At 40.6% G+C, this 27,851-nt stretch overlaps 1 protein-coding gene across 3 annotated transcripts in view; it reads left to right on the top strand.

Moving 5' to 3' along the window:
- ADAMTSL1 (ADAMTS like 1) overlaps positions 1-27,851 on the top strand; it is a 415,229-nt gene that overhangs the window by 352,054 nt on the left and 35,324 nt on the right. For all 3 annotated transcript variants that reach the window (XM_042013122.1, XM_042013121.1, XM_042013123.1), the window contains 5 exons: positions 11,967-12,177; positions 17,698-17,877; positions 19,405-19,558; positions 20,805-21,945; positions 27,607-27,734. In XM_042013122.1, coding sequence (XP_041869056.1) covers positions 11,967-12,177; positions 17,698-17,877; positions 19,405-19,558; positions 20,805-21,945; positions 27,607-27,734 — 1,814 coding nt within the window. The remainder of the gene's footprint in view (positions 1-11,966; positions 12,178-17,697; positions 17,878-19,404; positions 19,559-20,804; positions 21,946-27,606; positions 27,735-27,851) is intronic.

Genomic DNA, 27,851 nt, shown 5'->3' with positions numbered 1-27,851 from the left:
GAAGGCTGCAATTAGGTCACCCCAAAGACTTCTCCAGGCTGTACAATCCCAGTTCTCTCAGCCTTTCCTCATAGGAGAAGTGCTTCATTCAACTTGGTGGCCTCCTCTGGACTCTCTCCAACAGGTCCATGTCCTTCCTGTGCTGGGGACCCCAGAGCTGGATGCAGCACTGCAGGTGGGGTCTCACCAGAGCAGAGCAGAGGGCAGAATCCCCTCCCCGGCCCTGCTGCCCACGCCACTTTGGATGCAGCCCAGGACACATTTGGCTTTCTGAGCTGCAAGTGCTCATTCCTGGGTCATGTCCTACCTCTCCTCCACCAGTACCCCCAAGTCCTTCTGGGCAGGGCTGCTCTGATCTATTCATCCCCCAGCCTGTGATGGTACCAGGGGTTGCCCTGACCCATTGTCATGGGTTAGCATAGCTACAGAAGTGGTTCGCTTGCAAAGAGGTGCTTACAGTTTCCTCTATGACCTGACAGAACTTATCAACTGGCTAGTTTGAATATCGACAACTTTTAAGCCACTTAAAGAGCTTGACACACCTCTGTGATCCACATTTAAGAATGAACAAACCCCAGGAAAGCTCTCTCTTGCTTCTGGCCTTGGGACAGGTAACTGGGGGGGGCCCAGCGGGGCCGGGTCGGGCCTTTCTTGGCTTGGCCGGGTCGGCTGTGGCACGGCCCTGTTCCATCCCTGGCCATCCCCACAGCCCTGCTCTGTGCAGGCACCTCTCCCCTGCTCCATGCAGGCAGTCCATGGTGCAGCCAGGGTTCGTCTGGGGCCCCTGCCCCACTGCCTGGCAAAGATCACATGACCAACAGCGATAAGCAAATTCCAGCTGCAAGGCCCGGGTGAGATTAACCCTTTTAGTGCTGTAAGTTTCTTCCAGAACAGATGAAGCCTGCAGACATTAATCCTCTTCCGAGTCTGAGGAAGAGGGAAGGTGAAGAAAACACCATAGAGACACCAAAGTCAGTGAAGAAGGAAGAGCTCAAACTCTGAGGAAGGAGAAAGAGGAGATGCTTAGAAGCTGAAATTCTGTTGTAAACCTATGGTGGTGATGGACTGTGATATATCAGAGTACCCGTTGTAATTTCATGAAAGCATGGGGGGGGTTGGAGCGTTCAAACTGTACTTGTGAGCCAAAGTACCTATGCTGAAACAAGCAAATGACAGTAGCTGTAATTTGATGAGGTCCCTTTGCTCCCAGGGAAGGAGGAGAGCCTCTATTCCTAGAGATGATGATGAGGACCTTGAGGACCCTTTTGCTCCCAGGGAAGGGGGAGGGCCTCTGTTCGTAGAGATTAAGATGCTCCCAGAGATGGGTGAAGAGAACCTTTGTTTCTGAACAGCTCATCCTTAAAATGGTACCCCATTAGCTCAAGACTGGACCCTCGACAACAGTTGTGGGGAAAGCTGTCAGTCGAGGGAAGGAGCTCTCACATGCGAGCAGAGAACCAATCTGGGTGGCTGTCTTGCTGTGACATTGAAGCCATGAGAGAACTTCTTGTGGAGATCTCTCCATAGCATGAGCAAGAGAGACTCCTCTCCCTAAGTGAACTGAAAAAGGTTACTATAGAAGTGGTAAACTGACTGAAAATCTCAAGGGTTGTCTTTTTACATTGTCAGTGGGAGAAGGTAGAAAGGTGGGGGGAGAAGTGTTCTGAAGGTGTGGTATGATTTTTTTTTTCCTTTCTTTTAGGTCTGTTAATAAACTTCTTTATATTCTTTTAAGTTTTGTGCCTGCTTTGCTTTCTCTTAATTCTTATCTCACAGAAGGTAAAAAAGTAAGATCTGTGTATTTTGGACCAAACCACTGCACTTAATTGGTGTTTGTGCCTGGTTATGAGCTGAACCCGCTACACCCATGTGCAGCATCTTGCACTTGGTCTTGGTAAACTGCATGAGGTTCCCATGGACCCACATTATGATATTTGCCAGGTCCCTCAATATAAATATGCAAGATATAAATATAAATTTCAATGTAAAATACTGGATCTGGATGCACCCTTGGAACAAAATTCTTGTACTGCCTTTTTTAACAGTATGTTGCAAGAAGGGCACGGAAGGAACCTCAAAGCAGAACATAAGGGAATATAAGCAGCCATTATGAGTTTCCTGAGTTCAATCACAGTACCATATAGCTATATAGATATATTCTTAACTTCTACTGTTCTGTCTTTCCCCTGTGAAAAAAACTATAGAAACATTTGGTATGCCTGATTTTGAGAGACAGTCTTTTTGTATCTTGTGCTCTGGTGAAATAGTTCAGGAACAGTTCATCCTGTTGAAAATATTATGTCTGTAATGCTGCCAGCCAGGTCAGCAAGAAGCTCATATTATCTGCTGTTTTTGTGGTAGTACTGCTCATAAAACTTGGAGTTTTGCTAGAGAATTTCTGAAACCCACTCACTGTTATCTGAACACTCTTTCATTCATGAATATGCTTGCTTTGTCCATTCAATCCAGTGACATCTTCTTTACTTCTTTCCTGCCCTTATCATTTCAGCAAAGGCTTCTTTAGATTTAGGGAGAGTCTTGTTACTGTGTGGGACAAAATCACATTGTTCGTGAATATTGATCTTACAATTTGTGAAGTCAGGATTTTTGTATATATTTCTGTGCCATCTACATCCATTTTCAACTATCTAATTTTTTAAAAGCTTAGTTTTAGAAGGAATTTCAGATTATGTAAGTTGATTGCACATCTTCCTCACCTGCTGAGGTTTTTCTTTCTTTGTCTTCTGGTGTCTGTAAGCTTGTTGATGTCTCCTTCAAGGAATAGCTGTGGTTTTTAATATTTTCCATATGGCATAAAGGTAGGTCTGAAGAAAAGGTGTTGGCTTATGATGTAGTCCTGCATGGAAAGCAGCAGTGTGAAAAGAGCTAGGGAGTCTTCAAAATCAAGCAGCTCTGTCATGGGCAGCAGGGTGTAAAACTGTCTGTTGTGATTTAAGCCCGGGTGGCAGCTAAGCACCACAAAGCTTTTCGCTCACCCCCTCACACCTCAGTAGAATGTGAAGGAGAATCAAAACTAAAACTAGTATGTTGGTAGAAGGAGGGTTTAATAATTGAAACATGAATAACATACAATAATTATAGTAGATAATAAAAATGATCATGATGATAATGAAAATAATAATAAGAGGGAAAGAAAAACAAACAAGGAAGAACAGAGATGCACAAAACTATTGCTCACCTTCTGACCAGCCAGACCCCATGTCTACACCCCAGTCAGCCACCTTTCCAGGTAACTTCTCCAATTTATATACCAGGCATGACATTCTACAGCGTCCAATATCCATTTGGCTACTTTGAGTCACCTGTCCTGCTCCTTCAAATTTTTTTTCTGATCTTCCTCACTGGCAGAGCATGAGACATTAAAATAGTCTTTAACTTAGTATAAACACTACTTAGCAGCAGACAAAATATCAGTGTGTTATCAACATTATTCTCATGCTGAATCCGACCAGCTGCCGAGAATAAATTAACTCTACCTGAGCAGAAACCAGGATGTGGTTCCTTTGCTTCTTTACAATAGAATGTAGACTGATGTGCGAAATTTATTTCATAAATTAGTGCATTACTTCAGTGTAGGTTTAGGGCAAGGTACATTAGATCAAACTCACCCTGCTGTAGTTCCCAAGGTGTGTGTTTGCTCCATGGACTCCTCATTCAGCTTCTGCCATATCCCATTACAAGTACAACTTCTACAATTTGTGTTCTATTCCTCAAACCTCCCTGCATTATTTCTTAACCAGCTTTCCACCTTCACTGGTGGAAAACCACTGGTGGAAAACCACTGTTTTAGCCTTTTCCTGTTTCATTCTTGAAAGGCCTACCACGGATCTATTTTCATTGTATCTCACATAATACATTAAACAACGCCCTTATAAGAAGTTTCTGCTTTAAACATAAGCCCAAATCTAAACTGGTATTCATTTATCTTTTCAAACCTAATCTGGTCTGTGTAGTTACATTAAAGGCAGCCATTGCTATTAATTATCTCAATGCTGGAATCATCATCCAAAATAAAGGTCTTGTGTGAGACACTTTTCAGTAGCCAGCATGTCTGCTAATCCCTTGAACAAATTCTCTGCCAAAGCAGTTCACTTACCTGAAGCTGCCTTTTCATGTACCTGTGTGGTTCGAGCTGTCTGTGTCTGCAAAATTCCCGTGAAAGACCTACTGCACAACCTCCCACTGTTCAAAATGTTGACAGAGGAACACAAACTCTCTTTTCTGTCCTGCCTGAATAGTTGATGTTCTCTGCCTCCGACTCAAGGGACAGCAAGACTTTTTTTAAGTGCAGAACATTTTAAATATTGCTTGAAGCCTGTCAGAAGGTTACTCTAGCAATCAGAACTGTTGATTGTAGAGTTGATGCATATTCCATTTACCCTCTGTACTTCTCAGACTTTGAGTTCCTTCTCTGTGTTCCTCTGTTTGGCTCTGTTATATAAATATTGGCTCCAGGCCACATTCAGCTGTAATGAGCTGCAGTGTTAATTGATATCAGTAAGTTTGCAGAATGCAGGCCATTTCTGTCACCTGACAGAGAACTTTCATTGAGCCTTTGATCATCTGCTTACGTGTGTTGTCTGCGTATCTTTAATGGACTTCCTTCGCTTGTGACGAAGATACTTTTTGAAGAAAGCACCTCATTCTCCCTTGTGCACAACAGCCCCCTGAAACCTTTCCTGCCTGTTCAGCTCCCTTGTCACAGTGGTGATACTGTACAATGGATTTTGTCAGGCTGGCATTGAACAACTCGAAGTTTCAATTGTTTTTCTGGTTTTGCTGGTGACAATTTAAAAGTACTTTGCAATTTCATTTTTTACTTTTTAGGGAGTATTAACTTTTTCAGAGCTTAGTTAAAACTCACTTTTATTCTGAGGTGTGTGTATATTGTATGTGTATTTGTAATGTTCGCTCTACTACAAATTGAACCATAGCAGTAGGGAGACCACTTCCTAGAGAACTCAGATCTGTGCTTAAACACCTGGGTTGAGGTCTTTGCTCTTATACTTCATTTCAAAGGAGCAGTCAGATTTTACTGTGAGTCATTTAACATCTGGATGAAAAAACACTTGTAATTAAATTCTTGGCTTTTGTGCTGCTTTCTTTGAGACTTCTTTGATTATAAAGAACTGACTTGGGAGGTCTCATCTTAATCCTGTAGCTTCACTGCAAGAGGGTATGCTACCCAAACAGAATGGACAGTATCTTTTCCTGCTGTTCAGAGCTTAAGATCACATTCTGACATGGTATTTAAGATGTCATACTGAGCATATTTACTCAGCCAAAGATACATCTGTTAAATGTGCCTCAAGAAAGCCTTTCACACCTATGAAACAGGAAACTTTACCACAAACACTGCTCCAGGTTGATAAGGGAAAAGGAAGAGAGGAGATACATGGGCTGTGTGCAGACTTCTCAGTCTTCATGGCGAATTGGAAGATGCACTGGTTGACAGAGGAGAAGAGGAAGCCGGTATTGACATAATATGTGATTTACTCATTCTATTGTATGCACATATGCACAGCTGCCTCACAGGCCTTGTGCACTGAGGAATGTATTTATGCAGGCAGGTGTCAGCTGTTAAGTCAGATGCTTCCAGGCAAACCTTTCTCCACACTAATGAATGTTTATCTTAGAAATAAGAAGAGTTCTTTTGTATCACTTTCATATGGTTTAACCACATAAAAATGACAGTAATTTCATGTTTTTAGAACTAGTTTGGGAGGACTTTGTCTAGAAAATTGTTTACTTTTCCTGTGCAATGTTCAATTGTCTTGACAGTGCTGGAAGGGACTCTGTCAGGATTAAACTACATCCCTAGATAATTTTCTCATAACACCTAACACCTTAAAATGATTTGGGGTTTACCATTCGCTTATGGTATATACAGGTTCCCTGTGCATATGGGAGCTAATCCAGAGCTGCTGCCTGCATAGTGCTTTGGCTCAAGACTACAAGTTCTACCTACATAATTTACTTTTTCCAGACTGATTATGGGGGTTGCGAGAGTGTTTTGTTCTGAAGCCTTGTAGCCCTACTGGGGCAACGACTAATTCTAGCAGCTTGTCTTGCCATGAGTAGCTGCTTACTGGCCAGTGTCACTTTCTGGTTCTCTCTAGCTAGCAGAAGTATTGTCTGAGCTCCAGTTCTTGTGGCAATGAGAGGGACATTTCAAAACTGAGGTAAGAGTGCACTATTGTCCCTGTTGTTATTCATGACACGACAATGCCTTGAAGCTCCTTGCAAGCAGAGACTCTCATTGTGCTAGCTGATAGAGAAAGACAGAATAAGATAACATCCCTCCTGTAAGATTCCAACCTAAGCACAGACCAAGCTCAGGGAAAAAAAAAAAAAAAAACAAACCACAACACAAAAGTATTGTTGTGATTTTGTCAATGTGAAGTTGAGACACAGGTAGGAGAACAGTATGATCCAGCTCAGTACTTGAGTCTTCCATTTGGACCCATACTCACAGGCTAGGGCATGTTTCAGCAGTTTTGGTCTCATTCACCTCTGGAGTTCAGTAAAGAGCTAGGAGCAAGATTCTGCTCTCCTGATCCTCTAGTTCTTCATCTGAATTGCTGGGGCAAAATTTGATATTGATACCTTTTTTTTCTATTGAAGGAGAGAAGGAAAGTTCATCTCTAATTAAAAATTTGATGTATAGAACTTCACAGATCTACATGTTCACGTCATGTGTTGGAACTTTTCTAAACAGCCAGAAGCTGTTTAGAAATAACAAATAACAAATGCCCAAGTTTAATTCAAAGACCACAGGAAAGATTTTTGTTAACTATGTGTGCTGGTAATTTCAAGATAATTTCCCTATTACAAATAGCATAGTGAAACTGGTTTTTGAGAGAATCCCTAACATTTTTAGATTTACATTAATAGTATGGAATAATTGTCCTGTGGCAGTAACTGGGTTTTTCAGATTATTGAGCCTTTTTTGGCCATTGGAGCTTCAAAGTTGTTCTCTTTCTTTTATTCAGCGGAGCTGTGAGTATTTACATTTTAAAACCCACTGACCATGATTAATTGTGGAAACTGCTTGTTTACATAGAATTAAGTATATGCATAAGCATTGCTTAGATAAGCGTAATTTATTTAATGAGAATGTTCTGGAAAATTGCAATTTATTATTGGTCCTTTAGCAGTAGGAGAATGTTATGTCATAAAAGTAATTGTAATTCATAAAAATAATTGTAGATTACAGATTGTTAGTCTAATTCAGAATATGAACTGGCTAATAAATTTGCTAACTGGTGTTTTTCTGTTCATAAAATCTATTCATTGCTAATTCACTTTGTTCATTTCTAGTTCCTGGAAATGCAAGAAATTCAGTGTTTCAGTTCACTGGGTTTTTCATCAAATTTTGTCTGTAGTTTTCAGACTACACCTTTAGCACTGTGTGTAAGAAAACCTAAAGAAAAACATTGCCTTGAGCAGTCAGACCTGGTAATTCTGAAACTACTTCAGAAACTACTGAATCTGCCTATCTTCATGTGCATTATATGTCCATATGGTTGACCAACTCTAAAAAAATTACTAAGATATCCTTATGGAAGAAGGAAATCATTCATTTGGAAAGTTAAAAGTTTCTGTGGTCAGTTTTGGTTTTGAAATTTTGATGATACTTGAAAGAAGTTGTATCTTTGGACCATCCTCTGCTCCCTATATACTTCCAGTAGGAACTTGTTTTCTTCCATGTTCATTTGAAAAATGTTCATACATGTGTATTTGTCTTGGGGTGACTTTATGATGTTGTATCCCATATCACTGTTCTATGCCCAGAAATTAATTTTGTGCCATTCTATGCCTTTAAACCGAGCCTGAGAGGGGGGAGAGAAAAGTGTACTTTTTCAAAGCAGTTTTCAGTTTGTTTTCATGTTTTCAAGGACGCAGATGAAGCTCTCTTGCTGCTAACAGCAGCGGCGGGAGCGGGAGGAAGCACCCAGCTTGCTTTCTTTCCAGCCAGCTTTCGGCCAGTTTTTCAGCTCCTTTTCCTTCAGAGAGTTGAACTTTTGTTTTCCTGGGACTTCTTTTTTTTTCCCCTTTTTCTCTGCTGGACTGTTTCAACATCAGAATACATTGGGAGGACTTTCCACTGAGGCCTTGGCCCTGGAGGTGGGCCCAGCACCCTGTCCCAGCTCCAAGGACGGGGAGAGAGAGATCTACGGAAGGACTCTGAAATTTTCCCAGGTTTCTCTCAGCAGAGCAAGAGTTTTAATATTTAGCATTATTATCCTTTTCCTGTGTGTTTGCTAAATAAATAGTTTTTATCTCTTTCACTTTCCTTCAAGGAAAATTCATTTTTTCCCAAACCTGGTGGGGGAGGGCTGGTTGTAACCTGCTTTCTCTCAGAGGATATATTTCCAAATTTGCCCAAACTGGCATAGTGTTTTAATACATGTATCACTGTATTGAAAGACACATACTCATTTCAACACATCCAGCCCTGTGAATTGCCTCTTTCCTCTTACATTCCTCTTCGCTAGCCATCTCTAAATGTCTCAGTGGTTTTGAATTAATATAGTTTCTGTTCAATCAGTTCAAATATTCAATGTATTTTATGTATATCAGCAGAGTTATGTATATATATCCTGCAGAGGATGAAAACATCTTGAAATCTGTTTTATATTAAGTACAGTAGTTGAAATATTTTTAAAGTCTAGTTTGTGCTTACAGACATAACCACTGCTTAGATATTTAGGAGATGGAGATGGACAACTGGTGAACTGATAGACCTAGAGCTAGGACAAACCAGGGGTTTAGGAGCATAGATGCACCAAATTCCAACTGTGTAATAAGGCTAAAAACAGGTTGTTTCTCTGTTATTGCATGTTAGTACAGCTTTGGGCAGTAGTGAAGGAGAAAGGAGAAGGGAGAAAATGTATGTTTTGTACCAAAACTATGCAATCCCTTCACCAGGGTCTGGAAAGTAATATGGGAAGTACCAAACAGATGACTTTCATCTATTCTATAAACCAGCAAGTATGCAGATTTTTCCTAAAATCTATACCTTAACAGCAGCCGCAGTCAGCTTACAAAGATAGCAATTCCACTTGTGCGAGGTTCCTTTAGCTTGATTCTGTAACTACTGTATTCACCCTTAAAGTGTAAGATTCTTGCCTACTTGAATTTTAATTCTGGTATTGACAGATGCATGTAGGACATTCTCTTTTGTATGCCATGTGCATTGGGAGAGTCAGTAGAAGAAGAAGAAAAAATAGAAGAATGCACAGCCAAGTACCACATGAAATAAGACATACTTCAGTTAGCATCTCATTACACTCTACAGTAAGGGAAAACAGCATTACTACAAAAAAGCAGTATTATATATTTTTGTAAGATTATTGTCTCCAACAGTACAAGTATTTTAGAAACTAATAGGTAAATATAGTAGGATAGTATTAGTTCAAAGTGTTGCAAACACCTTTAGCTGTTTTAAAATAATTCTACAGCCCTGTATTTCTGTAAGATTATCACTGGTTTTCTCTGTGCTTCTTAGGACTTTGAAATTCATGTATATCGTTTATGGGTTCAGTTATTTGCACATGCCTAGTCCACTTTACATGTGTCTGCTCTATTCTACTTTCTTTACTTTCCATCTATGAAAGCCCATAAAAGTCTCTTGGGACTACAAAAGTACAAGGGTAAGAGGTATTTGACCTCACAGTTTGTGTGCTCCTCTAAGGAATCTCCTCTTTAGTGCAGCTGGAAAGAATTGTGAACAAACCGATGTTAGTTATGGGTAGGGCAACAGATGCAACCTGCAATATTCAGAAATTTCAAACACTGGAAAAACAAGTCCTTTGTCTTTATGGAAACACAGCATTTCTTTCTGGAAGAAGAAACAGACACCCTCTTCTGAAGAAGCCAAGATGTCCAAAGGGTTTATGTGGCTTGCTAGCCACTGAGATGTGAACTGCCAACAGAAACATTTTGCACTTACACCAATAACAAACAAAATGTTGCTGGAGGCAACAGCTACTGCCAGCACTTGAAAAAATAAGTCTGGCAGCTAACCATGTATCAAAATAGATTCTGAAGCAAGAAAATGCCTTCTTCTCACCACCTACTCAAATATCTTATTTTAGATTGTGCCAAAACTGAAGGGTAGATGATATCCACATTAATTCTGGCTAACAGTTCCATGGGAAAAGCAGGGAAGATCTCTCCCCCCAGATCATTCATATGGAGAACATACTCCAGCTTGGTTTAACTGGCTGCCATATGTCACTCCTGTCCCACTGATAAATAGCTCCCAGTATATGTATTCAGATCAGTGTCCTTCAGTGTATTATGGTCTGGAAAATGATCATGGGAACTCCTAACTCACTGTGCAAGAAGCATTTATTGTTAGAAAGGGTAGAACAGATTGTTGTCATTGCTACTAACAGAACCAACAATATTGTCTAAAAGCAAACTACAGTGTCGTTAGTGCTTACAGTGAGGCTCAGGATTTTTGTAAAATCAGAGAATGTCACCAGCAGATGGAGCGCAGTAGGGGAGCAATGTGCCTTTGGTCCACCAGGATATCTTATAGGGAGGAAAAAGAATTTCTTATGTGCTAGCAGTTTATATTTGTTAAAGATGTTACTTGAAAGGGAGGAAACATGCCCACAAAATAACTTTATAAAATGAAAAGATGTTAGAATCGTTCAGTGATAGTAGGGTAGCACAATCTTAAATGGTTATTTGTGTAGTGTGTTTGCTCACATGATGTGTTTTACGTGCATTGAGCTATTTCCATTGACTGCAGATTTTGGAGCATCAGAGTGGTCTTTCTCTGCTTCTTCCATAAAATCTGCTTGATTCTGCTGACATGTTTCATAACTTTCCTTCATTATCTGCCTCCGTCCTGTTTGGAGCCTGAGGGTAACCTCCTTCCTAATCACTCTCTTTAAGTTTCTGCCTGGATTTGTTGTCTTCAAAGACAGGTCCTCTAAGCTTTCCTTTTCCTGAATTTTTAATTTACTCCCTCAGTAATCAGTTTAAATAATGTCATGCTGGAAATGAGGCTACTCTTCAGATTTAGAAAACATGGTACTATCTGGCTTTCATGTTTTCAATTTGGGTGTGGGAGTATATCCAGGTCAGTGTAGAGTTTCGCGTGAGTTTGTTGGGGAGGCTATTTTCTTATCTTTTCCTTCTGAGTGTAGGACTAATTTTTTGTGTATACATTTCTATATATCTCTGAAGTGCTTCCTAGTTGAGACATGAGTGGAAGGCCTAGTACTTTAAACAATTTTCTGTGTTTAGCTGACAGAATTCGGCGTTGTGTTCAGTACAGCTCAAATAGCAGAAATCTGGTTTTAAGGTGATGAACACTGAAATTCAGTTATCAACAATCCTGTTGATACAGGATTTACATAGCTAGTTCAGAGAAGATCTAGTTCAGTGACAGGTGTTCATCCAGGGGTTGAAGATGATCCCCTGCTCTCCTGTTGCATCTCTCAAGGCCTTAGTACCTCCTATCACAACAGCACAGAAGTCAGGAAAACCAAAGCTTGATCTTCTGAAAGAAATTTGTCCTCAGAATTTCACTTATACATTCCTTTGATTAAATTTTGTCATTATCTTCCTTTATTTTTTGTTTAAGACAGGGGAAGAAAACCAGCTAATTAAATCTACTCTGTCTTGAAATACGTTGTCCATGCTTCAACAGACAAAAGAACTCCTACTGTAGGACACAAAACATTTCCTGTGATATTGCAGAAATCCCAGAGACTTGCAGTCCAAGAGCTATTGACAAGAGATGAAAATGCAGAACTGCAAATATTCATCTTAGCCTCATCGTCCAGCTACAAGAGTGACATTAATCAGAAAAGGAAAATTCCCATTCATTTACTGTTTCTTCATTCCATCTGTCATTATAATAAGAGAAAAATTAAGGTGAATTTTTTCTGTGCTTAAGATTCTCTCTCCTGACCCCTTCACAGATGGGAGATTGGGAAATGGAGCTCTTGCAGTCTTACCTGTGGGGTTGGTTTGGAGACACGAGATGTCTTCTGTTCTCATCTACTATCAAGAGAGACCAACGAGACAGTGATTTTGGCGGATGAGTTGTGCTCTAAACCCAAGCCATCGCTCGTGCAAGCCTGTAATCGCTTTGACTGCCCACCCTCCTGGTATCCTACAGAATGGCAAGAGGTAAGAATTTATGTCTAATCTCATTTTATGACTGCTAAAAGTAGTCATTGCACACATTTCAGGGGTCAGAGGGCTGGAGCACCTCTCCTACAGGCTGGAGAGCTGCAGCAGAGAGGGCTCGAGGGAGACCTCAGAGCAGCCTTACCGTTTATGAAGTGTGCCTGCAAGAAAGATTAAGAGGGGCTTTTGACAAGGGCTTGTAGCAACAAGACAAAGAGTAATGGATTTAAACTGAAAGAGGGTAGATGTAGTTTAGATATTAGGAAGACATTTTTTTGTATGAGGGTAGTGAGACACTGAAACAGGTGGCACAGGGGAGATGTGGATGCCCATTCCTGGAAGTGTTGAAGACCCGGTTGGATGTAGCTTTGAGCAACCTCGTCTAATGGAAGCTGTCCCTGGCCAGTGGGGTGCAGAGAGGAGATGGGGTGGAACTACAGGAACTGTAAGGTTTCTTCCAACACAAACCATTCTCTGATTCTATGATTTTGCTTTAACCCATCAAGAGGAATCATTAATCATTCTGACAAGCCATTAAAAAACTGCAAAGTGTGCACTTTTCACTCTTAAAAAATGCATCAATGTTTCCAGAGGTATATAGTGACTATAACTATTTCTAATGCAAAGTTAGTGGAAAATCTTAACAGCTGGCTATAGATTTTGAACAAAAATATATGGGATGAGTTGGTCAGCTGCAATGAGTGGACTTGGGTTAGCTATGTCAAGGCTTCTAGGAAAACTAAACAAGAAGGATTAAGGATAAAAGAGTCTTTAAAGCATTTTGAGTATTTCATATATTCTCAAATAATAATTTATTTTTGTACAAGAAACATTCCTCATCCTTCAGATTAAGAAATGTGTGTTAAACACTTCCCTTTGGGAGATGGATGCCTTATTACACTAAATATAAAAATTGCTGTCCACACAATGGGTCTGTACAAGGCTTTCCATCTTTAGAAAGCACCCTGGAATTAGGTAATTTGCTGACATCTGGTTGCAAATTAAAATACTTGTGTAATTCAAAAGATTTAAAGATGCTTCTTTAAATGGTTATAATACTACACAGGAGGAAAGGATCCTGTGCTGCTGCCAAGACTAAAGGAAAAATTTGCTGTGTGGTGTAGGTGTAAGCAAAACACCTGTTTAAATCTTCATTCTTGATGTGTGCTAGTCTTCATTCTATCCTATGTGAAAACTATGATCATTTTGCATAGTGCTTACTTACACCTATTCAGTGTCTATATATAAAATCTGGTCTTTACTTAAGAGCCAGGGAGATGTTAGTGTACTCACATAATGAAGTTAGTAAGTCCATGAAGCTGAGAGAGCTTTGGGTTTGGGCAACCAACCTGGTAAAAAAAAATTTACGCCAGTCTGATGGTCTGTCAAAGCTAGGTAATGAGCCTACAGCTTTAGTCCTCTGTTTAAAACAGTTCAGTGATATTTCATGCTTTGTCTACTGATATTTGCACACACATATATACTTAGCTGTACTTTTGAAAATTTCTAGACTATAGTCATAATAAATGTTATATTTGTAAATAGGAAATGGTATTCTCCTAGTTCGTAATGTAATAACGTAAGTCAAGCATTTCAAAATTAGGATATGCTAGAAGGAGCACCTATGCTTGTTTAAGTCCTATAACTGGCCACAGTCCTTACAGAAAGAAATTTTCTGTGAGTTTATGTGAACAGTCAGAAGAGATACATCTTGTAGTATGAGGAAAAATTTATTTTCTGCTAACAGTGACCATTAGCTGTAGGCCACACTAGAACAGTACCAAATTGTTTCTGCTAGAGCTATCTCCAAACAGAATTTTTCAGGATTGGAACATCTTCCTCAACAGTGTAAACATGTGTACTTCCACCTGTTTGAAGTAATTTTTCCGACTGTTCAAGGGCTCTCAAATGCTACCTCTTTGAAAGACTTAGCAGGTCTTCAGAGGAGGAAGCCTGATTAGTATAAAAGCTTTAGCAGCCATGTTAATCAGAAATTGAAACAAAGTGCTCAGTCACACTTGTGGTAACTGGTGTCTTCTCTGGGCGAGAGAGAACCTGTGCTGTAATTCATTGCTGCAGTTCAACACAAGTTATGTTGTAGCTCTTCTGCCTTACTTCCACAGACTTTTCAGGCCCAGGCCTGAGTATTTCCAGTGCTTACCTTTCACTGGAGGAAAACAGCACAAAAAATGTGCTTCTCTACCTACTGTCTTCTGCTTCTGTTCAGATGAGTGCTGTGCCAGAAAAAAAACTCTAATCCATCAAAATCAATTTCCGTTCTCTCATTTTTTAAGTATGTCTGTTTTCCTTCTTTGCAACACCATCATCTTTACAGGTATTTCCACCCTGTAGGAAAACCAGACCTTGCAGCTCAGTCTCACACAGGTTTCCCATCTGAAAACCTGCACCATGGGGCTTGTGCATTACGCTTAGGGATTATTACAGCTGTTGGCTTCTGAGATGTGGAAAGAAAAAAAACATTCGGAAAGGACGTGAGTGGCTGAGACAATTTCTGGAGGTGACCTCCAGTAATGCAGCAAAACTGCTATGGGTCCCTCCAGCAGAAGAAAACCTGAAGAAGGATTTCTTTCCTTGCATTAAAGGACCCACAACGCCTCCCCTCTCCCCAGGCTCCTGAGAGGATTCCCCTCATACAGGGAGATGAAGGGCCCTTCAGGAAGGTGCCTTCCTCCCCCTAGGGAAGGTCCTTGAAAGCTTTACCAACATGAAAGGGTAAAATCTGTTTGCTGCAGAGCCTGTTTTCAGTACATTTCTTTGGCCTCATCAGTGGAGTTTGTGGTGCTTTTCAGAGCACTCATTCACACTGGTTTAATGCAAAACCACAAAAAAATCCCCAAAAGATTTAAACTGTAATGACCAGTGTTTTCTTTCCTAAGTCTTTTATGCTTGTAAGGAACGATTGTCTGAATTAAATGCCATTCAAAGCCCTGGTGTTCCTGGTAGATAAACGCACAATAATTATCAGTGTTGTAACGTTACAAACAATTTTTAAAACACATCTTTACATATTCCAGACTATTTATTTTTAAATAGTTCTGTGTCTTTACTAAATGCATTCGGATCTTTATCATTTTCTGGAGAAAAGTGTATATATAAGCTTTCATTTTTACAAGGCCCTATACATATCTGTTCTGCATACCTGAAACAAGAGACATCCATTAGTAAATCTTCATCCAGCTTTGTTTTATTACTGAATAAGTGCTACAGTCTCAATGCCAACATTCTTTATTTGCTCTTGAATGCTAACTTTGCTCCAAAGATAATTCAAACAATGACTTGAAAACAAAGTCAGCATGGGAAAACTGGTAATATTTTATTATATTTTCCTAGTTATTTTTAATCCATACCATAAAATATCTCTTCTAAATCTTCAAGTTTCACACATTAAAAACCAACAGAGACACCTTCTGAGAAAAAAATGTTTACTCCTTTTGCAGGCACTTTATCTTACTGTGGAGTCATAGCAGAGAAGTCATTTTTGAGAGCAAGGAACAAACCCGTATTGTTGTACACCTTGAGTAGAGAGCAGTGTAAAATTAAACCACATGGGAGACCATGTTAAGGGACCTGGGGATCCTGGTCGATGGCAAGTTGAACAGGAGTCAGCAGTGCCCTGGCAGCCAGGAGGGCCAACCCTGTCCTGGGGGGCATCAGGCACAGCACTGCCAGCCTGGCAAGGGAGGGGATTGTCCCGCTCTGCTCACCTCGAGCGCTGGGGGCAGTTTTGGGCACCACAATATGAGAAAGACATTAAACTGTTAGAGAGTGTCCAAAGAAGGGCCACAAAAATGGTGAAGGGCCTGGAGGGGAAGCCATGTGAGGAGTGGCTGAGGTCACTTGGTTTGTTCAGCCTGGAGAAGAGGAGACTGAGGGGAGCCCTCATTGCAGGCTACATTTGCCTTGTGAAGGGAAGAGGAAGGCAGGCACTGGTCTCACCTCTGTGGTGACCAGTGAAAGGACCCAAGGGAATGGCCTGAAACTGTGTCATGGGAGGCTGAGGTTGGATGTCAGGAAAAGTTTCTTCACCCAGAGGGTGGCTGGGCACTGGAACAGGCTCCCTGGAGAAGTGGCCACAGCATCAGCCTGACAGAGTTCAAGAAGCATTTGGACAATGCTCTCAGGCACATGGCATGACTCTTGGGGCTGTCCTGTGCAGGGACAGCACTATGTAAGAGAATAAAGTCCAAGAAGCAAGGAAAGATGTGTTTTGCCTTATCTCTGGTAGAGTTGGACTTTCTGAGATTTGACTGATTGACAGAAGGAACATTCTTTGTAGTATTCACAGTGTGTAACCCATTTTGTATCTTGTATATAAGTTAACAGGATAACAGTCCTTAGGCAATGTTGGAATATTACTTTTAATCATATTTTTCTTCCTCCTCAGGAATGAATTGTCCTCAAATGAGAGGCTGATAAACATTGTCTTCTGATGAAAACTAATGTTTTTCTTGCTTAGTTTTTTGGAAGCCTTTGAGCTTCATAACATTCTAAATAAGTAGGACAAAAGCTAATTTTACGTATTAAAAAGCAAGCCAAATATAAAAATGTCTTTCTGCGCTTCTTTTCTGTCTTTCAAGGAAAATGTTTATCCTAAATTTTCGGGCTAGCATTAAAGTTCATGCAGCCCTTTGTCTAAGAGAGAAGGGCCTTTCAGAACTGCAAGATTTTCTAAAACACTCCCTTTTTAACTGCTTAAGTATACATTTTAATACTTCTTTGTATTATTGTCTACTTCTCCTGCATAACTGCCACGTCACAAGCTATAAGCAACTGCTGGTCATGTCAGTGTAATGCAAGCTCCCCCTTTCCTTTGCTAGAAGAAAGGAGAAAAGGAGTTGAGCTGGCTGAACTGAGCAGAACTGGGAGCCTGTTAGCAGCCTCAGGAAAAGGATCCTCAGGAAAAAGGACTGAGCAACTAAATTTACAAAAAATATTCAGGAAAGCTACTAAATTTGGTTATTCAAAATTTTATGCCCTGGTTGAGTAGAAAAATGGATACAGAGAGAGGTATTTACATTAAAGACAGAGGGGAGGTGTGTTCTTTGGATATTAATCATCTCAATTTACTTATCTACTGCCAGACAAGACTTTTCCACTCTCTCTGACACTAGTCACTGTCAGAGCTCAGACAGAGATATTAGTATTTAGATTCTCCACATCACATGCTAGAGTCTCATTTTCCAAGTGGAAAGGACAAGTTCTCCACCTCCATACTGCAATGCTGACTCACTGTTTCCATGTCCTTTGTACCAATACCTTAAAACAGAACATTTCAGAAATACTGAAGCAGTTTGTCTAAATATTAGCAAAATAAGCTGCTTCCATTTTCCAAAATATTTTTGACATTTTTGAAAGCAGCGTACTTTGAGGTCTCTGAAATTTTTGTTTTATGTTTGGCCAAGACCAAGTGTTGATTTCTACCCAAACTCACAAGTAAATTTTGCAGCAAGTGGGGTGGTGCAGGTGTAACAAAAGGTGTCTGTGTCTCTTTTCTCACAGTGTTCACAGACCTGTGGTGGTGGTGTCCAGAAGCGAGATACACTCTGTAAGCAACGCCTGGCAGATGGAAGCTTGTTAGAGCTGCCAGAAACCTTCTGCTCCTTGCCAAGGACCATTACACAACAAGCCTGCAAAAATGAGGATTGTCCCAATGAGTGGCTTCTCTCTGACTGGACACAGGTATGCTATTCATATGCATGAGTATTGTACAGGTCTTGGAGATGAAGTTCCTATGCAAACTGGGGCAGAGGAGCCAAATAAGGTCAGACCCCACAAAGCGTGTTATGCCCAGTTTTGTCCTTATCACGCTGGTTGGGGTTGTTATCACTGGCTCCTTGTTCCTCTTTGGTGACTGCCTCCGCAGATGTGTTTTAGCCATCTGGCCAAACCATTAAGAGCCTTCTTATGTAAACTCAAGTCATGCTCAAAATAATAAATCCCTCTCTGTCCATACCTATGCTTATTATTCCATCCAAGGCATTGATGAAGAGTAATCTTTATTACCCTAGGCTAACTCTTTGTTCCCAAAATCTAACTGTTCTGATGTCAATAGTCTTTTCCTCTTGGGGCCACTCCATCCCTTTCCCATGATAAAGAGAAGAGAAAAGAGGAGGGGTGGAAACAGGAGGCGAGGGGAAGGGGAAGGGGAAGGGGAAGGGGAAGGGAGGAGAGACATTATAAAAATACAATTTGATCTTGTAAGGTCAAAGCAAAAGCAGAGGTTCATTCCAGTAAGCATGAAAATCATTCCACAGCTTGCAGTCTCTGCCGCCACTCTTCTAGTCCTCTTTCATGGAAGGTAGTGGAAATTGCCTTGTGGAAATTGTAAAAGAAACACCAATCACCCTATGGAACTGTCCCACCTGCACCCTTCTTATGGTGATCTCTCTGGGCATTTTATTCAAATTAGTGGATGTTTTCATAAAGTCTTCTGCGAGGAGACACAGAGCCATTCTGGCAGTGAAGATTACAGTGCTCTACCCATTTTCCAGCTCTTTTTACAGACTGCTGCTTGGGTTCCAGTGCAAAGGCACTGCCTGTATTTCATTTTCACAATGGTGTATGCATAAATATGAAACTGGATAGTCATGATGAAGTCCATCAAACAATGTCCACCTGTGCAACAAGCAGCATAGTCTGGTATTAGAGGGTTTCTACTCTTCTGTGTAAGCCATATGTAGTAACTACAAGGCTGAGGTAATTAATCGGTAACTAAAATACTCATCCCTTTATTATTCCTAAATAGATTTGCAACAGGAAAGCTTAAAGATTAAGCTTAGGCCAGACCAGAATGCTACTGTGATCTGCACCTTAATGAGGTCTGGTCTTGAGCATGAGCAGGAGTTTTTCCAGCCAGCAGACACAGACACATAGAAACAAAGTGCAAAGACTGCCTTTGAGCTGTAGCACAGTACCATTAAAACAAGGGACACCATTTGACAGAAGAGAAGTGCTAGCAGGAGCATGGAAATAATCTAAGCCTTACAGGACAGAAAATAACAGATATTTCATCTCCTTACTGTGCCTGCACTGTTCATAGCTGCACAGTCAGATACTGCTCTGCTTTATTCCACTGCAACATTTTGAAAACTGTAACTGTTATATCCTGTGGTGTATGTATGCAATGTGGATATGGGAGGTGAGGACGGAGTGCATGACAAGGAGCAGCTTTTTCGTTTTTCCTAATGTTTCTCATCCTGTTCCTAGTGTTCAGTGAGCTGTGGAGAAGGCACACAGAGTCGAAATGCTGTTTGCAGAAAGATGCTGAAAACTGGAGGCTTTGTTATCATCAATTCCTCACTCTGCCTCCCTTTGCCATTCTCATCCTTGATCAGGCCCTGTGCACTAGGCCCCTGTGCAAGTAAGTGGAAAAGGTGTTTGGGCAGTGCCTGGGGAAAAGGGGCTTGGAAGTCCTTCACTAAGCAATCCATGCTGTTTCCTGCTCCATAGCCTTCTTTTGTGGTAGTGTTAGTCTTGTGGAGTGGGTTTTTCTGTCTGTGAACAAGTCAAGCCAGTGGAGGAGCACTACAGGTTTTACTAATGGAGCTGGATGTGGGCCAATGTGCTGGAAGGGAACTCCTAGTTTCTGGAAAAACTGGCTCAAAATTCTGACCAAAGTCTAGATCTGAATTTCACAGCTGGAATGTAGAGGCTCAGAGATACAGCACAGCAGCCTGAGGGCAGGTGCAAATAAACTCTCTGCTAGAACAGCTGCAAGGAAAATGGTTGGTAAGGGATTTTGCTGATGATCATTTAGAAACTTGTTATTTCATTATGTCACTCCAAATCCTCTATGACCTGGGATTTCTAATGAACCATGCAACACACGTTAGATGTATTTTACACTGGTAGCTCATGCATTTGTTGTTGCCCATCACAAGCCCCCCTGTATATTCTTTCCTAGTTTGCAGTAAGTCAGCTGGACATGTAAAAGTCAGCCTAGCTTCAGCTTGACTCCGAAACTGCTGAATGTTGAGTATGTAGGGAGAAAAGAATATCTGACATTTAGAACTAAAGCTTGGACCAAATGCTGCATGGTATTTACTAATAGTATGCCTGTGCAGCTTAATTTAGTGCTTCATAATAAAGATCTCTGACACAGAGCTCTGGAAACCAGAAGGACACACTGAACTAGTGCAGTTTAATAGTATTTACCATGTTTTTAAGCCTAGCCCAGAGATTTTTGTTCTGTTCAACATTACTCCTTCAGGTAGCAAGACTTTCATTCTTCCTTGCTGTTGTGACCTGCAAGATCGTGTTGTCTTTGAAGGTTTGGATGGTAAACACTTCTCTACTCAGTGCAATTCTTAAGTAACAGTCTTTGTTTAAGTACTTTAACAACAAGAACTATGTTTCCACTCAAGTTTTCTCTCTCCTGTAAAGCTTTTGTCCCTGGCTATTTGGTTTCCGCATATACTGTGGGCTACTTTCGCACTCCTGAAGTGTGTCTTGTTATTCCTCTTATTTTGATTGTTCGAATTTAATGTCCAGCAACTGGTGGCCGGTTTCTCCCATTACTGTCTAATGGGTCAAATGCTGCCCACAACAATGTAAACTACTTGTTTTGTTTAATGGTATCACTTACTAATAATATAATGGTATTTCAGGGCACAACAGACCAGCTCATAAGCAAAGCCCCCATATTATGGCTGTAAAGCAAGTTTACATCCAGACAAGGAAACAGAAGAAACTGCACTTCATTGTGGGTGGATATGCTTACCTGCTGCCCAAAACTTCTGTTATCCTCCGATGTCCTACCAGGAGGTTCAGGAAATCAATGATCACTTGGGAGAAGGATGACAAGAGGCTTGTCAGTTCAGCTCACATCACCATTGCGCCCTATGGGTACATGAAAATCCATCATTTGAAGCCTTCAGACACTGGGACATACACCTGCACAGCAGGGCCAGCCCGGGAGCATTTCATAATTAAACTGATTGGAAGCAACAAGAAGATCATTGCTGGGCAGCCAGCTAGTATTAGGGAGGACGAGGGCATGAGGAAGGCTGGCTTAAATGATGCCTTGCGAACAGAGGATAAACATCTCAATGGGATTTTCTTCAATGGTAGCAAGGCTGAAAAGCGGGGACACCTTGCTAACCCCAGCAGATGGTATGACAATATTGTCTCGAGGCTGCTACAGCTCAGGAGCTGGCCAGAGGAAAATTTGGAGTCCTGGGAAGCCCAGGAGTCTATGGAGAGAAACGCGTCCTCAGAGGAGGACCAGAGCCGGGAGCATAGCCTGCCATTTACTATGGTCACAGAGCAGAAACACTTGGATGATATCATAAGGAATTTGTCACAACAGCCTGAGGAGCTTAGAGATATCTACACTGAGCAGCTTGTTGTGCAGCTGGCTCACGAGGTTTTCAAGAGCCACTTGGAGCACCAGGAATTTGTCCTCAAAGCATCAAGGCAAAAAGTTGACTCAGCCTTAGTGGAGTATCCTTTCCACAGACGTGTTTCTGGATTTACTAGCTCCCTGAGGATGTCATCTGCTGAAACATTTATTCCCACCTCTGTAGATCTGGGAAATGGCTTGCACAGGCCTCCTCAAAAGCCTGCCATCCTCCGAAAGATTTCAGCAGCACAACAACTTTCTGCTTCAGAGGTCGTCACCCACCTGGGACAGACAGTAGTCCTAGCAAGTGGCACACTGAGTGTGCTGCTTCACTGTGAAGCAGTGGGAAACCCAAAGCCCACCATCAGCTGGGCTAAGAATGGAGAGGAAGTGAAATACAATGATAGGTAAAGAATGTTATTTAACTTTTAAGAAAATAATTGATATTTTGACTCTTCACTTTCCATGTTTTACTGCCTGTCAGTCCCATGGACCAAACCATATTTTGCTGTAGTCTGACTTCATAACAGAAAGAAGGGCAAGTGCATGTGAAGTGGTAAATGAGATAAACAGAGCACTGTAACTCTTCAGCAAGGTCTGGATGGTGGGTCAGGCTGGTGTGGCAGACAGGAACCTTACTTCTGTTTGAGTAAGTAAAAAAGAAGGGATTGTAAAGTACTAAAGGACATAAATGCCTGATACAGCCAACAGAGCACTCTGCATCTGGAGATTGGGAGCCTTAGTTTATTTTCCCATCTGAAGGCAGAGATTTTTTCTATGAAGATTGGTATTGAGAAATGAAAACTGGTCGTTGGTTGTTGCTATTATCTTCTGTTGGTGCTACGAATTGCATTTCTCCCAGTGCTCCAGGAGGGCCTGACAGACATGGCTGTGGTAAGAGAAGATGGAGGAAGTGAGGCTTCAGCCTTCCACATATGTATCCATGCATTAAACTGCCCCAGGATAAACCTTAAGGGGCATTACAATCACCATTTACTGCATGTGTTCTGATGAAGGCTGTGAACTGTGGAACCACACTTCATGGCTGTTTGCAGCTTTGCTGTCATCTCAACACAGACTGATCATTTATCATTAGTCTTCTCATGTGAATTGGTGAATCCTCATCTCTTTAAACTCTGGAGTGCTGGTCCCACATGTAACCTGAGAAGTTCACATAACAAAATGCTTTTATCAGTATACCACAAAAATTATGCTGGTTTTTCTTCAGGTAGGCTTTACTTCCTATCACTCCACATTATTCATTTGTGTGGAAGAGCACAGAGAAAGAGGTTCTTTTCAGTACTAGTTGTATGCTTAACTGTGTTGGTAACATACATTTTTCTCATGTCTGTGCTTGGGATTTTATATTTAGGCTCTATTCTGTGAGAAACCAATATATAAGAACAGGAAAAGAGTGTAGTAGGCAGTAATAATGACCAACATAGTACAACAAAGTTGTCCAGGGATCTGCTAGGAGCTCCTTCTGCACAAGATACTGACCTCAGCTAAGACATCTACATTTAGTCATAAGGTCAGCCTAGGATATGAGAAAAGATAGGACCAAAACAAAAATTAATTTCCAGTGTGGTGGCCTTGGATCGTCCAGTAAAGTCTTGAGTTAGGTAAAATTGCCCCTTCTGTACAGTTATGAAATTAGCGTATTGGCTTCTTCTTTACTTTGACTGCTGAATCAATGAAAAAATAATTGCTTTGTGTAATGATCCGAGTTTCCTGGTTCTTGCCTCTCTGCCTGAAGGTGAATAAGTATATTAAATTCAACACACAGAAAAATGGTAACTTCTGAAGGGGTAGAGGTCACTAAGAACAAGAATGTATCTCTGGTGGAAATCACATGCAGTCATAATTATGACTTGGACATACAGAATCCCTTCATTTGGACATATTCTTGTGAAAATTTCTGTATGCCAGCCCCAGAAAAGTTTCATATCTATAGATTTTCATCCAGTGGCTATATCCCATTAGAATTGGTCCATTAAGGTGGGTTTTTTTTTTCTCTACTTGAAATGACTGTAACTTCTGTGGTGTCCATGAAAAGGAAGGGACATTACATAAAGTTCACATATGAGGAATGCTAGTCACTACAGTCATGAGAAAATGGCAAGTTTATTTTACATCCTATAAGCTGTCATGGTATACCAACAAGCAGATTAATTTAGCTGAAATAAAAGAGTCATATGATTCCTGAAATTTTAGTTCAGATTTTTTTAGTGTATAATTTTACAGTTCCTTTTCAACCTTTATTTTTCCCATTCAGTTTGGCTGAAATAGCCTTAAATGGTGCATTTTGTTTCTGAATTGTCAGTCAGTTGTGTGTGTGCTCAAAATTTCTATCAGAAAGACTCAGGAAAGTATCATTTGTTTTCCAGTTAGTAGCATAAGTCATTGACAACTCTTCTTTAAATGTTGAGGCAGTTTCCACTTTATGAACTTCCTTCTGTACTCATCATTTATAGTTCCTCCAGGTTGGTGTGTGGGGGAGGAAACGACCATGCTTTGAGCTTGAGATGTAACTCGACACCTATATCTTTGGAGTTAATGTAAGAGTAGAAATCATGGTGTGTAAAAAAATTGGTTTGTGGATTTTCTTGCTGGGTTTTCTAAGAGCAGTATTCTGGTTTTGGCTCAGAATGCTCTTGCTGCCTGTCAGCTGTGTCAATGAAAGCTGCAGTTTAAGCAGTCTTAGAGTGTCCTGCTGTAAACTGCAAGGCCATCTACATGTGGTGGTGTCTGGTATGCTTGAGCTGTCCTTCAGCTCTGCAGTTTGTTTTCTTCATGCTTTGCCAGCCATTGAATGGAGAAGAGGGTTTTCCAGCCCACCTCTGTCTTAATGGGAATAAGAAAATAAATACAGGTGGGCTTGCCTATACTAGTATTGAAGAGAAACACTTCTGCTGAGAAAGGCCAGAGAGTAGTGCTGAAGTTCCTCAGGTCACACCCTACTGAATATACTGAGATTTTAGAAGTTCTTAGTTGGTATTGTGATTTTTAGAGTGTAGGCTGCTGGTTTTAGGTTGGGTGACAGCTACCTGGTTTGTGTATACAAGCCACTCAGATAGAGGCATTCATTTTCAGGCATTGTGGCCATGGATTTTGTCTGAGCCAGTGATGTCCAGTAGTGATGGTTGATGTATGGCTTTATTCCCATTGCTGCATTCCATGAGCTGTTTCCTCCACCCAAAAGTATGACTCCTATTGCATAGCTATCCTTGCAAAAATTAACTTCTTTAGCTTTAGTCTAGGTACGGTCACAAAGAGATAGAACAAGGGCCCCAAAAAAGTGCTGGTTTTCAGTTACTCAGTAGAATGAAAACATACGGCACAAAAAGAAGCAGCAGTTGAAAATATCTGTGGCTCCAGTAAAAGATCCCCGACTTGCGTCTGCATATTCAGCCTGAGTGCATATTTAACAGAAGAGTCCATACTCTCTCCTACGGTTAAAGTGTCAAGTTTACACCAGCATGAGTTCTGAGTGCCATTGCAGAGCCTTCTAGTATCCACACCAAAGTCTGCTGAGTGCTGTATATATTGGAAAATGTTTTATTTTAGAGAAAATTGAGATTAAGTTCCCGAAGAATCAGTTTTAAAAGTGAAAAATCTTTGAGGAATTTATACATTGTTTAGTAAGCCATGCAAGGATGCTGCAATTTCTATCACTGAGGATCCACTTGTACTTGATAATTCAACTTCTCTGAAACAGAAATAAATTTTATAAATGGACATGAAGCAGCATGTGAACAGTGTTTGCGAAGTGCTGTCTGATTTAGTCATTGATATATGTCCTGCAAAGTACGTTTTTGTCTTGGAGGCAATGCAGTGTGGAACAACTGAGATGAAACTGATTAAATATTAAGCTGCATTATTTTCAGACATGCTGGTGACATAAAGAATTGCTACAGCTGGTGTTTTTTTCCACCCCTGACAAGCAACTCAATACCTAACAAAGATAGCAATCTATGAGCAAATAGGGAATTCAGCCAAAATAATTCTGTACAAAGAGGACTAAAAGGATCTGCTTTCAAGAAAAGCAGCTATGCCAAATTGTGATGCACAAATAACAGAATTATTGAAAAGAAAAGGACATTATGTTTGTTTCTGGAGAAGGGTATTAAAACTTGGGTTGAAAAGATAGGAAGATGGAGCTGTGTTGGAGTTTATTTTTTTTGAAGGCAAGTATCTACCTGGACTGTTTCTATTTCTAAAAATACCTGTGCTGGATCTTGAGGTGACTTAAGCTGACAGAGAGGGATTTATGTTAGGAGAGGTGATTAACAACAAACAAAGTATGCATCCTTGTGTTTTATAAGGTGTAATATTAGGCAAGCTCTTTCCTCAGCCTGAAGGTGTCAGAAACATTTATTAAAATTATTTCAGGGGTCTTGTAAGCATTAGTTTGATGTAGACTGGAAGATCTGCCTACATACTATATTGCACACATGCAGACAGAACACACAGAACTTTTAAATGTTACAGGCTGTTATAATGTGGGGCAGCTTCTGAAGATTTAATGAATTCCATGTAACGATTGAAGCAATCAGTGTTAAACTAAAAATTTACGTGTGAGATACTGATGCATGCTAACACTAGTTCTGCAAGTAAAAAGATCTGTCAGTTGCTGTCAGTGTTAGCAGTGGCTATCTAGTCAGCCCTGCTTATGACTAAGACGTAAGAAAAACATCATTGACAGCAGAAGTGGGAAAGGAATTATTTCAGCCATTTGTGGTTTTTTTGCTGTGCAAACATAGATGCAATTTTGAAAGTATTAATGTTTGTTTTGCAAATGTGCATTTTTCTAAGCCTTTACAAAACTTGTTTAACAACAGGCAGCTCTTTTATTGATAATGACTATTTTTATTATTACTCACAAAAGGGTAAAAAAATAATGTTAACTCTGGAGCTTTTTCCTATAATAGATTTTGCTGGGTGGCCCTAATCCGGTTTGTTTTAGAGATCTACCACCCACAGTGTTGTGAAAAATCAAGTATGTGCAGCTTTTTGGTCCATGAGACAACAGCTTTTATTGTGGGGATGGGAGCGTTAAGAAACTCGTCGATTCCAGGATCTGTGAGCAGACTTTTATTGCATGTGTTTTACAGGCATATCCCTCCCCCAGTTTCACCCTTGCCACTGTCAATCACAGCCTCAACTAAGAGTTTACAAGCAACAGCTGCTGAAAGTTGCTGATGAGAACAGTAAAATTAGATTTTATCAAGAGTTCCAGCTAAAAAGAAAATTAAGAGAAAGGAAAAGTAATCATGAAATACACTGTGATGAAAATAAGGGTACATAAGCAATGACAGGAGCCCATGGACTGAATTCTTGCTGAAACAGGTATATGCTAGGACCTGATGAGTCCTGGCAAAGCCAGACAGTGGAAAGAGGCAGTTCATAAGAGCACTAAGACCATATTAATTCCATTTAATCATAGGCATTAGACTGAGCTTGTGATAGGCTCCTCTTACTGGCAGAGGAAAGAAGGAGTTGGTTCAGCCCAAGGAGGAGCTGAGAATTACTCTCTATCTTCACTGACTGTTAGGGGAGAACCAAGACTGCCGAGTTTGTACAAGCTGCCCATCAGTTAAGAATCTGAACCTATTTCAGGCTTTAACACTGAGCCTGTGGTTCATTTCTCTTCTTTCTGCACAGCTTCAGCATGTTTCATGATTTTTCCCTTGCAATAATTCTTTACTATTGCTAGTCCTGTGTTGCGGAACTGGAAGACAGCAATGCTAGGGAACTCACTCAACATTATACAGAAGTGGCACAGCAGAGGAGGAGGTTTCACTTGGTAGATGTTCTAATTACTTGGCAATCTTTCTTTAATACACATGCCAGCAGTAGAGGAACTGGGAATGAGACTAAAATTTAATACAAATAATCAAAATTTACAGTCCCAATGTAAGAATTTAAACTTCTTCATAGATTTTTAAATATTGCCTAAAGGCCTGACCTATAAAAAAAATATACCTAAGCCTGAAAATTCCCAGTAAATATGTTCATGTTCACATGGACTAAGAAACTATTACGTCTTTCTTTCTGCTTTGTGCCAGGTTGCTCCTTCAGCCTGATGACTCCTTGCAGATTTTAGCACCCGTGGAAGCTGATGTGGGTTTCTATGCTTGCAATGCATCCAATGCCCTGGGATCAGACTCTGTCTCCATTGCTGTCACCCTAGCAGGTAATAGTTCAACCTCTGCGATTTCAGGATGGTCCATGTTACTGGTGTGAATCTGGGCAGAAGTTGTTTGTGAGGGAACAGATGGCTGCTAAACTGTGTTACATGGGTCGACAGAGG

Source organism: Corvus kubaryi, unplaced genomic scaffold (genome assembly GCF_017639235.1).
Source record: "Corvus kubaryi isolate FWS band 111438036 unplaced genomic scaffold, C.kubaryi_AGA036_p1.0 split1-37296, whole genome shotgun sequence".
NCBI classification, from domain to species: domain Eukaryota; kingdom Metazoa; phylum Chordata; class Aves; order Passeriformes; family Corvidae; genus Corvus; species Corvus kubaryi.
This window is presented reverse-complemented; position numbering and strand designations above follow the sequence as displayed.